Here is a 12,693-nt window from a genome sequence, read left to right as displayed (position 1 = left end):
GCCGTAAGGGTAGGCTGCAAGCCACCTCACTGTCCCCTTTCAGTAGCCCCTGTAATGATGACATGCAAAATCAGCCTCTCCAGAGAATAATGATTCATGCCAGCGGTGTTAACCTGGAGGGTTGTCACAGTCATTTGTCAGCGAATGGTGTATATTTGTGCACTTATGCCCCTCTTCTGACACACATGTCCTTTGAGGCATCCCAGTAATAGGCCAGGAAATGGAGCCCTTCTCCAGCTGTGTAAATTGTACTCACACAGCAGAAATGAAATGTTTTGTGCTGTCGATTTACGGCCGCAATGACTGCCAAACACATTCTGGACGAGCCAGGCGCCGGATCAAAGGCAAATGGGTCGGTAGTGTTGCTCCTAAATGGAGACGTTTGTCAGTGATAACAGGCCATGACTGGGACAGACTCTTCTGACTGCTGCCTGTTGTTTGTCTGTGCTCCTGCTGTGTTCTCCGCCCCTGACCACTCCTTCCCAGCTCCCTCTCTGCTGTCTGTGTTTCTGCAATGGTCTCCGCCTCTGATAACTGCCTCTCGGTTCTCTGTGATCCTGCAACATTTTTGCCTCTGACCACTGCCTCTTGGTAGTCTGTGACCCTGTAGCATCTTCACCTCTGACTGCTGCCTCTTGGCTGTCTGTGACCCTGCAACGGTCTCTACCTCTGATAACTGCCTCTTGGTTCTCTGTGACCCTGCAGCGTCTCCACATCTAACCACTGCCTCTCGGCTGTCTGTGATCCTACAGCATCTCTGCCTCTGACTGATCCTGCTGCATTTTTGCCTCTGACTGCTGCCTCTCAGCAGTTTGTGATCCTCCATCATTTTTGCCTCTGACCGCTGCCTCTGAGCAGTTTGTGATCCTGCAACATTCTTGCCTCTTACTGCTGCCTCTCAGCTGTCTGTGATCCTGCAGCATTCTTGCCTCTGACCACTGCCTCTCAGCTGTCTGTGATCCTGTAACAGTCTCTGTCAGCCTTTAGGGTGCCAACACTGTTACTGTATGTAGAGAGGAAGCCAGACTTTTCTCATTGAAAACATCTACGGAACTGAAAACATCGATTTTCATTTTACCAATCGATGCTCTAGATTAGTTTTCTCTTCAAGAAAGAAAAAAATAACAGAATTATAGGGTTATAATTATTAATGCATGAACGATGCCGCAAATGGCAGACAGTTCATTAAAATGAATTTATCAGCAAGTATTTGTGTAATATGTCTGTCTCATGTTCACGGCGCCTTGTCGCGGTGGGTCCAGTGATCCGAGACCCAGTCCGGTCAGAGTGCTCTGTAAACAGCCGGCCTGGATTGATACCGTGCTGTCCGTAAATTCCCACAAGGGGAGTATGGTTACTCACCCGCCCCCCAGCCATGTAGCTAGCACATAATTGCAGCCAACGGTGGCGTTTTATATGCACAAAATCTGAGTACTGAAATGAAGGCTCCTCTGCACCGTGTTTTCCATTTCAGACACGCGGATTTGCATTTATACTCCAGAGACATTAAACATACAGAAATTCAAAAAAACATGGGCTAGGGCTTCAGAGTTATCTTACATTCATTGGAATACATTATCTAACGTAGTATTTCCATTTAAGGAATGAATTACTACTTATATGGATGGCTGATTGCCCCACTTGACATTTTTAATATTTCACTGCAGTTTCTGATGTCGTTGCTTACGCAGCATTTCGCCTTTTAAGATCTTTCTCACAAGTAAAGCAGGGTTTTCAGAATGTTTTACTGTAAATACTGTAACTGTTATAAGAGACTCTGTATCTGTCCTGAGAAGATTGTTCTTTCTTTTAAAAATCTGCTGTCTGCTTCATTTTTCCTCGTATACCAGGCGTGACGTTCCTGCATTCCCACTGAACAGTTACCAGCATTTTATCCTTCAGTAAATTCTAAATAGCCCGTCAGAATATTTCTGGACATTATTTCGTGTTTTCCAGTCATCTTTGGGGAGCAGCGATGCATCACATGCAGATTTCTGTTGCGCTGAGATGTGGATGCAGTGAAGGTCACGCCAGCCTTGATGGGCTTTCTCTTTCCAGATCTTTTTTTTCTCTCCTCCCATAACTGCAGGAATTTTCACATTGCCGCTTTTTCCCCAACAGGTGCAAGTGCAACCTTCATGCCAACAGCTGCATCTTCGACAAAGAGAAGTTAGTCTGTGAGTGTGAGCACAACACAACGGGCCCCGACTGCGGCCGCTGCAAGAGGAGCTACCAGGGGCGCGTGTGGAGCCCTGGCTCCTACCTGCCCATCCCCAAGGGCACGGCCAATATCTGTGAGTACCCACCTAACCCTAACCCTGCCTGCCCATCCCCAAGGGCACGGCCAATATCTGTGAGTACCCACCTAACCATAACCCTGCCTGCCCATCCCCAAGGGCACGGCCAATATCTGTGAGTACCAATCTATCAGCTGGCGAAAGTAGGCACTCTGGGAACAGACGTCGCCAAGTCGGGGTGCATCAGGATCAGGAACCGGTCCAGGGGGTGAGTGCTCCAACTTGAGCACTGCAGGCCCAGTAGCTGGTGCTAGGGACACATATCCCAGCATGAGGGGTGTTGTGGAGCCTGGGGATCGTCCTTGGGAGTGGTTCATTCCGTCATGGTTTCGGGCGGCTCGGGCACGCGAACGTGGCATGGTGCAGGCACAAAAAAGGGCGGACGACCCACTGGCGGCTCCAGGAACAGAAGGGGGTTTATTAAATAAAACAGAAAACAGTACAAACACAACAAAACCAAAAAGACCACGAGGGTCAAAAACTAAAAAGGGATTAACAAAAACTAAATAACAAAAACCGGATACACATCAACTATGAAACACAATCTACAACAGCGCGCACACACACAATGAACCACTGGGGAACTGAACAGAAGCAGGAACTAAAATACTAAAGGGTAATGAGACTAACACAGGACAGGTGAGGCTAATTAAGAAAGACCAGGGAAACAGAGTACAGGTGAAACTAATACTCAAAGGAACTAAACAGGGAAACTAAGAACTAACCAAGGAATCAGAACACTGGGGAATTACAGACAGGTAAATACAAGCAGGGGCACAAGGAACAAAACCAAAAACCATATACAAAATCACCAAATACAATAACTAGACAAACTCAACTGAAACACTAGGGAGCAAAATACAAAAACAGGAGGTGGGATTCAAACACAGGACAGAAGGTACAAAGACAACCGGACGCTCAAGGTGTTGAGCCATGAGGCCAACAGAACAGGGGAAACTCAAAGACAAACATGAAGGACGGGATGACCAGCAATGCCTGCTGGCCAAACGGGGAAGGGACACAGAGTGACAACAGGGGCTGACCCTGACAAACCCTACCTGCCCATCCCCAAGGGCACGGCCAATATCTGTGAGTACCCACCCAACCCTAACCCTACCTGCCCATCCCCAAGGGCACGGGCAATATCTGTGAGTACCCACCCAACCCTACCTGCCCATTGTTACGGGTATCCTCCTAATCCTAGCCACCCCTCAGCCACCAGAATTTTGTACTTTCTTTTTCATCTCTCAGAAAATAATTATAAACAAAGAACCTCCAGGGGAAATTTACTGTGTGCTCTCCGACCATGGCAGTTCATCCTCTCTCTCTCGCTCTCTCATTTTGATGTGTCTTTGTTGTTGTTTGAAAGGCTGAAAGGAAGCCCCCCCCCCCCTTTGTTTATGTCCTGAACCTGGTTAAAAGCGAAGACAAGGCTGTCCTTTCCCGCGAATCGGATGTGTGTGGCTAGTGTAGGCCCACGATGCAGAGGTCCCTGGCTTTAAGGACGAGAGGACAGAGGGAGGAAGGGTGGAGGAATGAGGGAGGGAGGTATTGAACGAGTGACCATTTCCTCATCCACAAACACATATTTATGGGTTAACGTCCTTATTATTTATGATAACAGAACAGCTGGTCCTGTGACCCATATCTACCAAACGCTGACAGCAGTTTGCCTGGGGCTGAGGTCAGGAGCTGGGGGAGGCAGGGGTGGAGTGGGGACGTGGCAGTATGAGCCCAACATGGGAGGCGGAAATCGTTTTAGGTCACGGTGAAGGCTTCGTTCTTCATTGCAGGTCCGTCAGAGGGGAGCGACGGAGAGGGATTAGTTCCGGAATTATCTCTGACAGCCCACTTTGAGGGAGTGACTGTTTGCCCGCCACCACTTTACTAAAAGGGAATGTTTTGAGTGCCATTCTGGAAGTTTCCGACATGACATGCTCAAACCTGTGTGTTTGTCACACGATGCCTGACCGTTTTCTGCTGGAATAAAAGCTTTTGGTGAGCATGGGCTCCTCTGAACCCGGGCGTGGGGAGACGTGTAGGCAGTAATTACTGTGAGGCGGCCCTCTGCTGCGCTCCCAGACGAGGGCCTTTAAATAACGGAAATGAAAGCGGTGATTGGTGCAGCCGCCCCGGCAGGCAGGCCGGACCCCCAGGGTGCTGCGGTACGCTGCCGTCAGCGAGACCCAGGCACTGCTACTGCTGCCGCAGTTAAGGGCCAGACTCTGCCTCCCACCACACTGCTGACATCTCATCCTTTTCATTCACAAAATAATATCTTCAAATGATTCCAATTCTCAGCAAATATAGCAGTAGGACTACCTTCTAGCTCCTAAGAGAAGTTTTCTGTATATAACCATGCTGAATATTTGTTTGATTTGATGTTTTCTGTTTTAACCACGTAAGTTCAGTTATCGATGATCAACCTCGTTTTTTTATTTAAGTTTATATTTCCAGGTTATCATCAAAAAGTCTAAACTGGGCAGTAGCTGTGCTAGGTTATCAGGGGTTAGATTTTCCTCCTTGGCTCTTCTCTCTTTGGGGATCTGAGCTAAATATGATATAAGCTTTTATGAGACTTATTGATTTTACAGCTTTTTGCCATTTAATTATTCTCAGTTACAGTATTATTTTCTGCATAAAACTGAGCTGAGTGGATCTCTGAAGATGATAGTTAAACATGATCCAGAACAAGCGGAACCAGCGCAGAACACAGACTGAAACCGCTTATGGGATGTTGGCCACCAGAGACGGACGCGGAGGAGCGTTAAGGCACGACGCAGATCCTCACCCCCACACTTTCCCTACTTTCTCCATCCCTGCGTGGCGTCTGTCCACATCCTGAGGAGCCTCGCAGCTTTTAGTCAGGACCAAAGGAACAACACCCTTGGATTTCTTCCCCCACAAAGCCCTTAATCAATGCAAGACGTTCGATCCGCGCTTCCTCCCCTATTCGGTTTGGTCACGGGCTGCAATTATCTGGGTGCAACGGAACATGCTGCCCTGCCGAATCAAGCTGGGTGCTTGCTGCCCTGTACTGTGAAAAAAGCAGAACTGCCTTTATAATTAATTACCATTTTAATTGAAAAGCCAGAAAGGGCCCATTATTACATACAGCGTTTTTCCTGGGAGTTCCAGCTAATCGTTTCCCTTTTACGGTCCTGGAAATTTCACATTACGATTTTTCACTTCCCCTCTAAAAAGAGCTAAAGGAACAAAGAAGCCCGCTGGAATTCAGGGCACCTGTCTGGAATATGAATCCAGGGAAATCCTGCAGTGTTTTCACAATGTCGCCTGGGAGGCTATGCAATGGCTTTCTTTGCAGTAGTTATATTTGTTGTGCTTGTCGTGTAATGGACTGCCACAGGAAAGGAATGGCCAGAGACATCATTTCTAACTTCACCCGCAGTGGAAATTCAGATGACACAAATTTCGGCACTGTTCAGGTGGACGCAGACCAAAGAAGGGGACACCGTGGAGGTCAGGGTGGGGCATTATCTGAAATTAAGTCCCCATGCGCATTTCACCCTGGAATGTCCATTGGCTGACTGAGAATGGAAGGCAGGCAGATTAGGAGAGCGAATGGCTTTGTGCTGGTCAGTGACACATCTAAACTACAGTCTACTGTTATCTAGGCTTAGAGTGAACCCGGAGTTCACTGATACTGCCCTCTGCACAAGTGCGGCTTATCAAGAATGAACATGAAGTATGCAGTATGTATGGAGACATGCACAAGTGTGTAAAGCTCCCTCTCCTCACTCCTGATGTCAGCAAGTCCTGCACCTTCAGCTCGGTGAAGGACCTCAGTGAGGTTTGCAATGAATACACAGAGCCTGAAATGATTCCATGTAATAATGAAGGACCTCAGTGAGGTTTGCAATGAATACACAGAGCCTGAAATGATTCCATGTAATAATGAAGGACCTCAGTGAGGTTTGCAATGAATACACAGAGCCTGAAATGATTCCATGTAATATTGAAGGACCTCAGTGAGGTTTGTATTAAACTTGAAGTGATCCTGTGTTATTCTGAAGGACCTTCACGAGGTTTGTGATGAGCATGCTGAGTCTGAAGTGATCCCATGTTGTTCTGCACAATTAGAGCCCCGTTATGGAGCCTAATGGAGAAACCGGCAGGTGAGGAGGATTGAGACTAATGGTGATTGAGGATTAATCTGATGAAGAGCCATCTGATACTGGGCAGCTTGCCTCCACCGTGTGAGGTCCATGAAGGCAGCCGAGGTATAAATAACCACGGCGTCACGATGAGGCTGGATAACTGAATGAAAGAAGGCATGTTATACCCATCTTGACCCAGAGCTATTTACTGTGATGTGTTTCAAAGCCAACTGGGCTGAGGACCGTACCTCAGTAAGGTTCTCCCGTCTGCTCTGCCTTAATCAAAATCATTAACACACTAATTGAATAATCTTTTATTAATGCTGATTAAAAGTTCATTTGTTTAGTGATGTCTTACAACAGAGGTACAACAATCCCCTAAATGCTCAGTTCTCTCCCTTTGATGGTCAAACCTGATGGACGGATGATCTGTGCTAAGATGCCACCCCCCTGCTCAAGTCAGGCTCCACTGTGGATGGACTGGAGGTGACAGGCAGGCCCACCGTCCCCCTCCAGGTGACGGCGTTAGTGATGGCGTCGTGTGGGGGGCACCGACACTTCTCCAGAAATAGACATGCCGCTTCGATTCTCGCTTATCCTTGCAGAAACTCCCCAAGGCTGCGTCATGTCCTCCGCACCGTCTGAGACGTCCATAGAGGGTCGTTTGTTCTGGAACCAGAGTCTAATTGTGCGGAATAAGCTAGAAACGCCCATGTGTGTTTTATGAGAGCCTCGGTGAGGCCGCAGTGCTCACTGCCTTGACATGCGGTACGAGGGGTATTAGACACAGATGCAGACACTCTCTGGGGCCCTGTTCCATCCTTTGCAGCATCCAAACTCTGCTCCTTAAGTACCGTTGGCTTCTGCTGCTGTTTCTCCTGCATAAACATCAACAGTCGCTTCCTTCTTCGTGATTCCATTTTCCTTCAGATACAGTGAAAGACAGTGAAAACCACGGATGTGTTTCTCCTGGAGGGCTTTTTAAGAAAGACGGGAGACTCTGTGTTTGGGGCGTTCCTCAGCAGATGTTTGCAGTCATCAGAAGCAGGACAGAAAATGTTCTGTTTCAGTTGTTCTGTTCATTTCATGAAATTCACAACCTCGGACATCATTTCTAATCACCTGCATCTTGATTAATTCCATATGGAATTGAATAAAGTTAAAGTTAAATCAATCTAAATAAATGAAGTTAAATATAAAGCACCCATTTCTTCAGGAAACATACAGAACTAATCATTTAGCGTATGTCTTTGAAATACTCTGAAATGTGCCAATCTTGGGATTTCTTTTGACATGGTGTGGTGACATGAAGAACATTCTCATTGTGAATGTGGAATACCTGTCAGTTTGGGTGATATTAGTCCAAATGTGATAGTAAATCCTGCACATACATAACAGATAATAGCTTTGTTCCATTTAGGAGATGACTTTCCCAAGCAATATAAATGACACTCAAATTATATTAATGCAAAATCTATTCAGTTCTTCAGGTACAGCTGGCCGCAGCCCCACTAAAATATGATATGCTGCTTTCAACCCGGAAATTCAAAAATCCTTGAAACGTTTTTGCCGTGCCCTTGGCGAGGATGCTCACATCAGCAGCTCGTCCACTTCATCCCATCCTCCTTCATTTCCTCCACCCGTATGAGTGGAAAGCGCACACCCACCCCCCAGATGGCTGTATGTTCTCCGTCTGGCTATCCCTGTCAGGTGGGGGTCATTAAGAAAGATGAGGCGATCCAGGGGTGGGCGTCACATGAAGGTAATGTGGGAGGAGAGCTTCTGGGGCTTTGGGAAGATCTGGCACCTCCCTGAGCGCCCTGGGCGGGTGTCCAGGGGTGACAACAGGTCATGTGACTGAGCGCCCTGGGTGGGTGTCCAGGGGTGACAACAGGTCATGTGACTGAGCACCCTGGGCGGGTGTCCAGGTGTGACAACAGGTCATGTGACTGAGTGCCCTGGGCGGGTGTCCTGGGGTGACAACAGGTCATGTGACTGAGCGCCCTGGGCGGGTGTCCTGGGGTGACAATAGGTCATGTGACTGAGCGCCCTGGGTGGGTGTCCAGGGGTGACAACAGGTCATGTGACTGAGCGCCCTGGGCGGGTGTCCAGGGGTGACAACAGTTCATGTGACTGAGTGCCCTGGGCGGGTGTCCAGGGGTGACAACAGGTCAGGTGACTGAGTGCCCTGGGTGGGTGTCCAGGGCAGTGTTTTGCATGGGTTGGGGTACCTGCAATACCCGATGGGTGACTCGCAAGTTTTGATATAACGGGTGAAAAATATCCTACCTTGTTATTTACAGGTATGGATGCAGTTGGAAATAAATAACATAACTGTTGAAAACATAAAAAATGTATTTATTTACACAGGTGTAGACCTAAATTTCAATTTGATATTAAATGCTTTTTAAAAATAATGCAGGCTATCCCTGCATAGACCCTTCCTAGCAAAGCAGTCTTTAAAATTCGGGTGCGGTTCAGGCCTCAGAATCTATTTGAAGCGGGTCTGACGGGGTATGGAATTAAATTACTGGCTGAGCACCCCCGAGGTGGGTGTCCTGTGGTGGCATCGGTAGGTCAGGTGACTGAGCACCCCCGAGGTGGGTGTCCTGTGGTGGCATCGGTAGGTCAGGTGACTGAGCACCCCCGAGGTGGGTGTCCTGTGGTGGCATCGGTAGGTCAGGTGACTGAGCACCCCCGAGGTGGGTGTCCTGTGGTGACATCGGTAGGTCAGGTGACTGAGCACCCCCGAGGTGGGTGTCCTGTGGTGGCATCGGTAGGTCAGGTGACTGAGCACCCCCGAGGTGGGTGTCCTGTGGTGACATCGGTAGGTCAGGTGACTGAGCACCCCCGAGGTGGGTGTCCCGTGGTGACATCGGTAGGTCAGGTGACTGAGCACCCCCGAGGTGGGTGTCCCGTGGTGACATCGGTAGGTCAGGTGACTGAGCACCCCCGAGGTGGGTGTCCCGTGGTGACATCGGTAGGTCAGGTGACTGAGCACCCCCGAGGTGGGTGTCCCGTGGTGACATCGGTAGGTCAGGTGACTGAGCACCCCAGAGGTGGGTGTCCCCTGGTGACATCGGTAGGTCAGGTGACTGAGCACCCCCGAGGTGGGTGTCCTGTGGTGGCATCGAAATATCAAGGGACTTGTTCTTGTAATGAAAAACTGGAATTCATTCAGTTCACGACTGACAAAAATCACTAAGAAAGCAAACAGTGTGATGTCACCAGGATGCATTTTTGTTCCCATTGTCACTGGCCGCCTCCAGGGAGTCAGATTATTAGCATTATTATGATGATGTCAGAGGCACACACTTCACCCCTTCCTGCTTCCTGACCATCTACAGACCCTCTGACTTTTCAAAACTACATTCCTTCCTGTAAAATGGTGTTTATCACACCTAGCCCATCTGCAGGCCGGATCCCTCTTTCCCATAGAGGCTCCATGGTGTGAAGAGGTGAAGATCATCAGTGCCTCCATCCATCTTCTCCCAGTCAGGGTCACAGGGGAAGGTGATGTGCCGTCTGTGTGTAATTAATGGTGGTGGGGGGGGGGGGGGGGGGTGGACTCCACTGCAAGGATGTGCCTTAATGAAAAACAGGGGACATGTGTTACTCTCCGTCTCCCCAAAATGCACCAGGGCCCACTATCGGGAGGTTCCTCATGCGTTCCTCTCCATGTCCCCGAGACGCACCGCAGTCCGTTACCTGGAGGTTCCTCATGTGTTCCTTTCCGTGTCCCCGAGACACACCGGGGTTCGTTACCTGGAGGTTCCTCATGCGTTCCTTTCCGTGTCCCCGAGACACACCGGGGTTCGTTACCTGGAGGTTCCTCATGCGTTCCTTTCCGTGTCCCCGAGACACACCGGGGTCCGTTACCTGGAGGTTCCTCATGCGTTCCTTTCCGTGTCCCCGAGGCACACCGGGGTCCGTTACCTGGAGGTTCCTCATGCGTTCCTTTCCGTGTCCCCGAGATGCACCGGGGTCCGTTACCTGGAGGTTCCTCATCATTCCTCTCAATATCCCCAAAACTCACCAGGACCCACTACCGGGAAGTTCCTCATGCGTTTTTCTCCGTGTCCCCAAGACCCATTAAAGCTCCTTACCGAGGGGCTCTCACATGAAGGTGCTTTTATCTGTCAGTCGCATGTCCTGTTCACTGTTCCTTCAGGGTTCTGCAGTTTCCCTCCACAGTCCAAAAGCATGTTAAGATTGGAGTTGCCTAACTGTCCATGTGTGTGAATGGTGTGTCTGCCCTACAATGGGTTGGAGCTCCATCCTGGGTTCTTCCCTGCCTTATTCCCGACACCTGCTCTCACCGTCACTGTTTCACATGCTGAAAAATGTCTCCATTTAAATTGTCTGTCTTTCTTTTCCAGGTGTTCCCAACAATATTGGCCCAGTTAGTAAGTAAAATTCCCAAATTAATGAATTGTTACACGTCCCCATGCTCTGCTTGGCTTTGCTTTGCTTTGTTTATGTCTATTCTGAAGTCCACTTTGTATTCAATATTCATTTCCAAAATGCATCCAGATTATATTTGGATGTTGTTGATTCTTAATTTATTGTTTTTGTTGCTTACAGAAATATGATTTCAGTTGCCATGTTAGTTTTATGCATTATTTATTGTAAAATAAATATGTATTACAGTAAAGTTTTCAGATGTGCTCTTTGAGGACCAAATACATGTTGACACATTGATACAAAATGTCTATGTTATAAGCACATCACAGACAGAAAAACTCAATTTTTAAAGAGTGTAACAAATCTTCAGCGTAAACTAGATTGTTTTGAGGAAAACTCTGATCAGAGGTATGGAGAGCTTGCCGGCAGGGAGATGTTTCCATCTCCAGGAAGTCTTGTTATGTTTCCTTTTCACTGATGAAGCGCAGTTCAGGACTCAGAGGAGGTCCTCCAGACTCTGGCTGGGCTTGTCAGCGCCTCCGTGGCAATATTAGGTGGATCACGGGATTTGCGCATGGAGACACAGCAGTGACATTTGATTGGAGAAGTGCATGTTGGACAAAGTGGAGCTTAAAGTCGTGTGCATGGCCTGCATGATGTGCCCTTCCCCCCCCATACCACCTGCACGCTTTGGAGCTGTGACACTCTGACACCCCCAAGATGATGCACGCCTGGGGTCTCCAGGTGAATATACAGCAGGGACACTGTCAACACACCCCCGGCATCTCAGACCTCCCCCAGAGCTAGGTGGGGTGCCCCCATCCCCACAGATTACTGCAACACGCAGCCTACACCCTCAATTGCAGCAGGAGAGAGCAGTTAACACATAAATTACCATCCGTCTGGATGTTTTTGTAGACAACATTGAAAAAATAAAATTCACATAGCAGGAAACAGCCCATTGACCTTGAAGAAAGCAAACTTACACCTCACCTTGAACAAAATACCCAAGGAAAAAAAAAACTCTGCAATTTTCATACTGTTGTTTGAAGGTAATTGAATTCTTTATTGACTTTGTGCAACCCTATTTCCAGTTTATTAAAGCGCTCAGGGTTGCCTAATGCAGCCATTAAGGTAAAATTAATATTTAAAAAACGATTCTTGCTGTGCAGGATTACGTTGCATTACTGGCATTGATTAAAATGACTTTTCATTTGACTTCACCTGCCTGCAGTGTCTTAACAAACAATTGCAGAAAAGCAGCTCTAGCATCTACTAGCAAATTACTTGTTAACATAAAATGAATGCTTTTGTTTTTAATCAGCTTCTGATTGTTTGTGTGACACATGCAGGTGTTAATAGTTTGTTTTACTAAATGAAAACTGCTCAATGCAGTCGCGGCAAATTTCTAATTTTCACACAGCAGCGATATTCCCCGTCATAGTTAATAAGTCATGACAGTGAGGTGTCCTCCCTGTTCACCCTGCATTTCTGTGTGCATTATTCCTTTTCCGAGAGATTCCCATTACTAGCACCATCCTTTAGAGGACTTGGGCAGGCTTAGGAACTGTGGCAGTCCTTATATTGATCTTCTACTCGCAAAGCTTGAATGGTGAAGCCAGATAAGCATGTTTCACTACGCTGGATGTGAAGGTAGACACATCCTGCTTACCATGGGATGGGATTAAGCCCCTTGTAACTCCCACCAAGGGGCATTAAGCCCCCAGTAACTCCCACCATGGGGCATTAACCCCACCCCATAACCCCCAAGAGGGGGCATTAAGCTGTGTATTTTTGCGTGACTCAGTGTATCACAGCTCAGTGGCAGTAGTGTGTTTCCCATCGTTTACGTTATGATTCAATTCCCCCAGGCG

The 12,693-nt window shown here is 48.1% G+C and overlaps 1 protein-coding gene across 6 annotated transcripts in view; it reads left to right on the top strand.

Moving 5' to 3' along the window:
• The window catches only part of ntng1a (netrin g1a), a 72,717-nt gene that overhangs the window by 46,432 nt on the left and 13,592 nt on the right, over positions 1-12,693 (top strand). For all 6 annotated transcript variants that reach the window (XM_072714098.1, XM_072714092.1, XM_023806033.2 and 3 more), the window contains exons 4-5: positions 2,122-2,294; positions 10,795-10,821. In XM_072714098.1, the coding sequence (XP_072570199.1) occupies positions 2,122-2,294; positions 10,795-10,821 (200 nt within the window). The remainder of the gene's footprint in view (positions 1-2,121; positions 2,295-10,794; positions 10,822-12,693) is intronic.

This window comes from Paramormyrops kingsleyae, chromosome 1, assembly GCF_048594095.1.
Source record: "Paramormyrops kingsleyae isolate MSU_618 chromosome 1, PKINGS_0.4, whole genome shotgun sequence".
NCBI classification, from domain to species: domain Eukaryota; kingdom Metazoa; phylum Chordata; class Actinopteri; order Osteoglossiformes; family Mormyridae; genus Paramormyrops; species Paramormyrops kingsleyae.
This window is presented reverse-complemented; position numbering and strand designations above follow the sequence as displayed.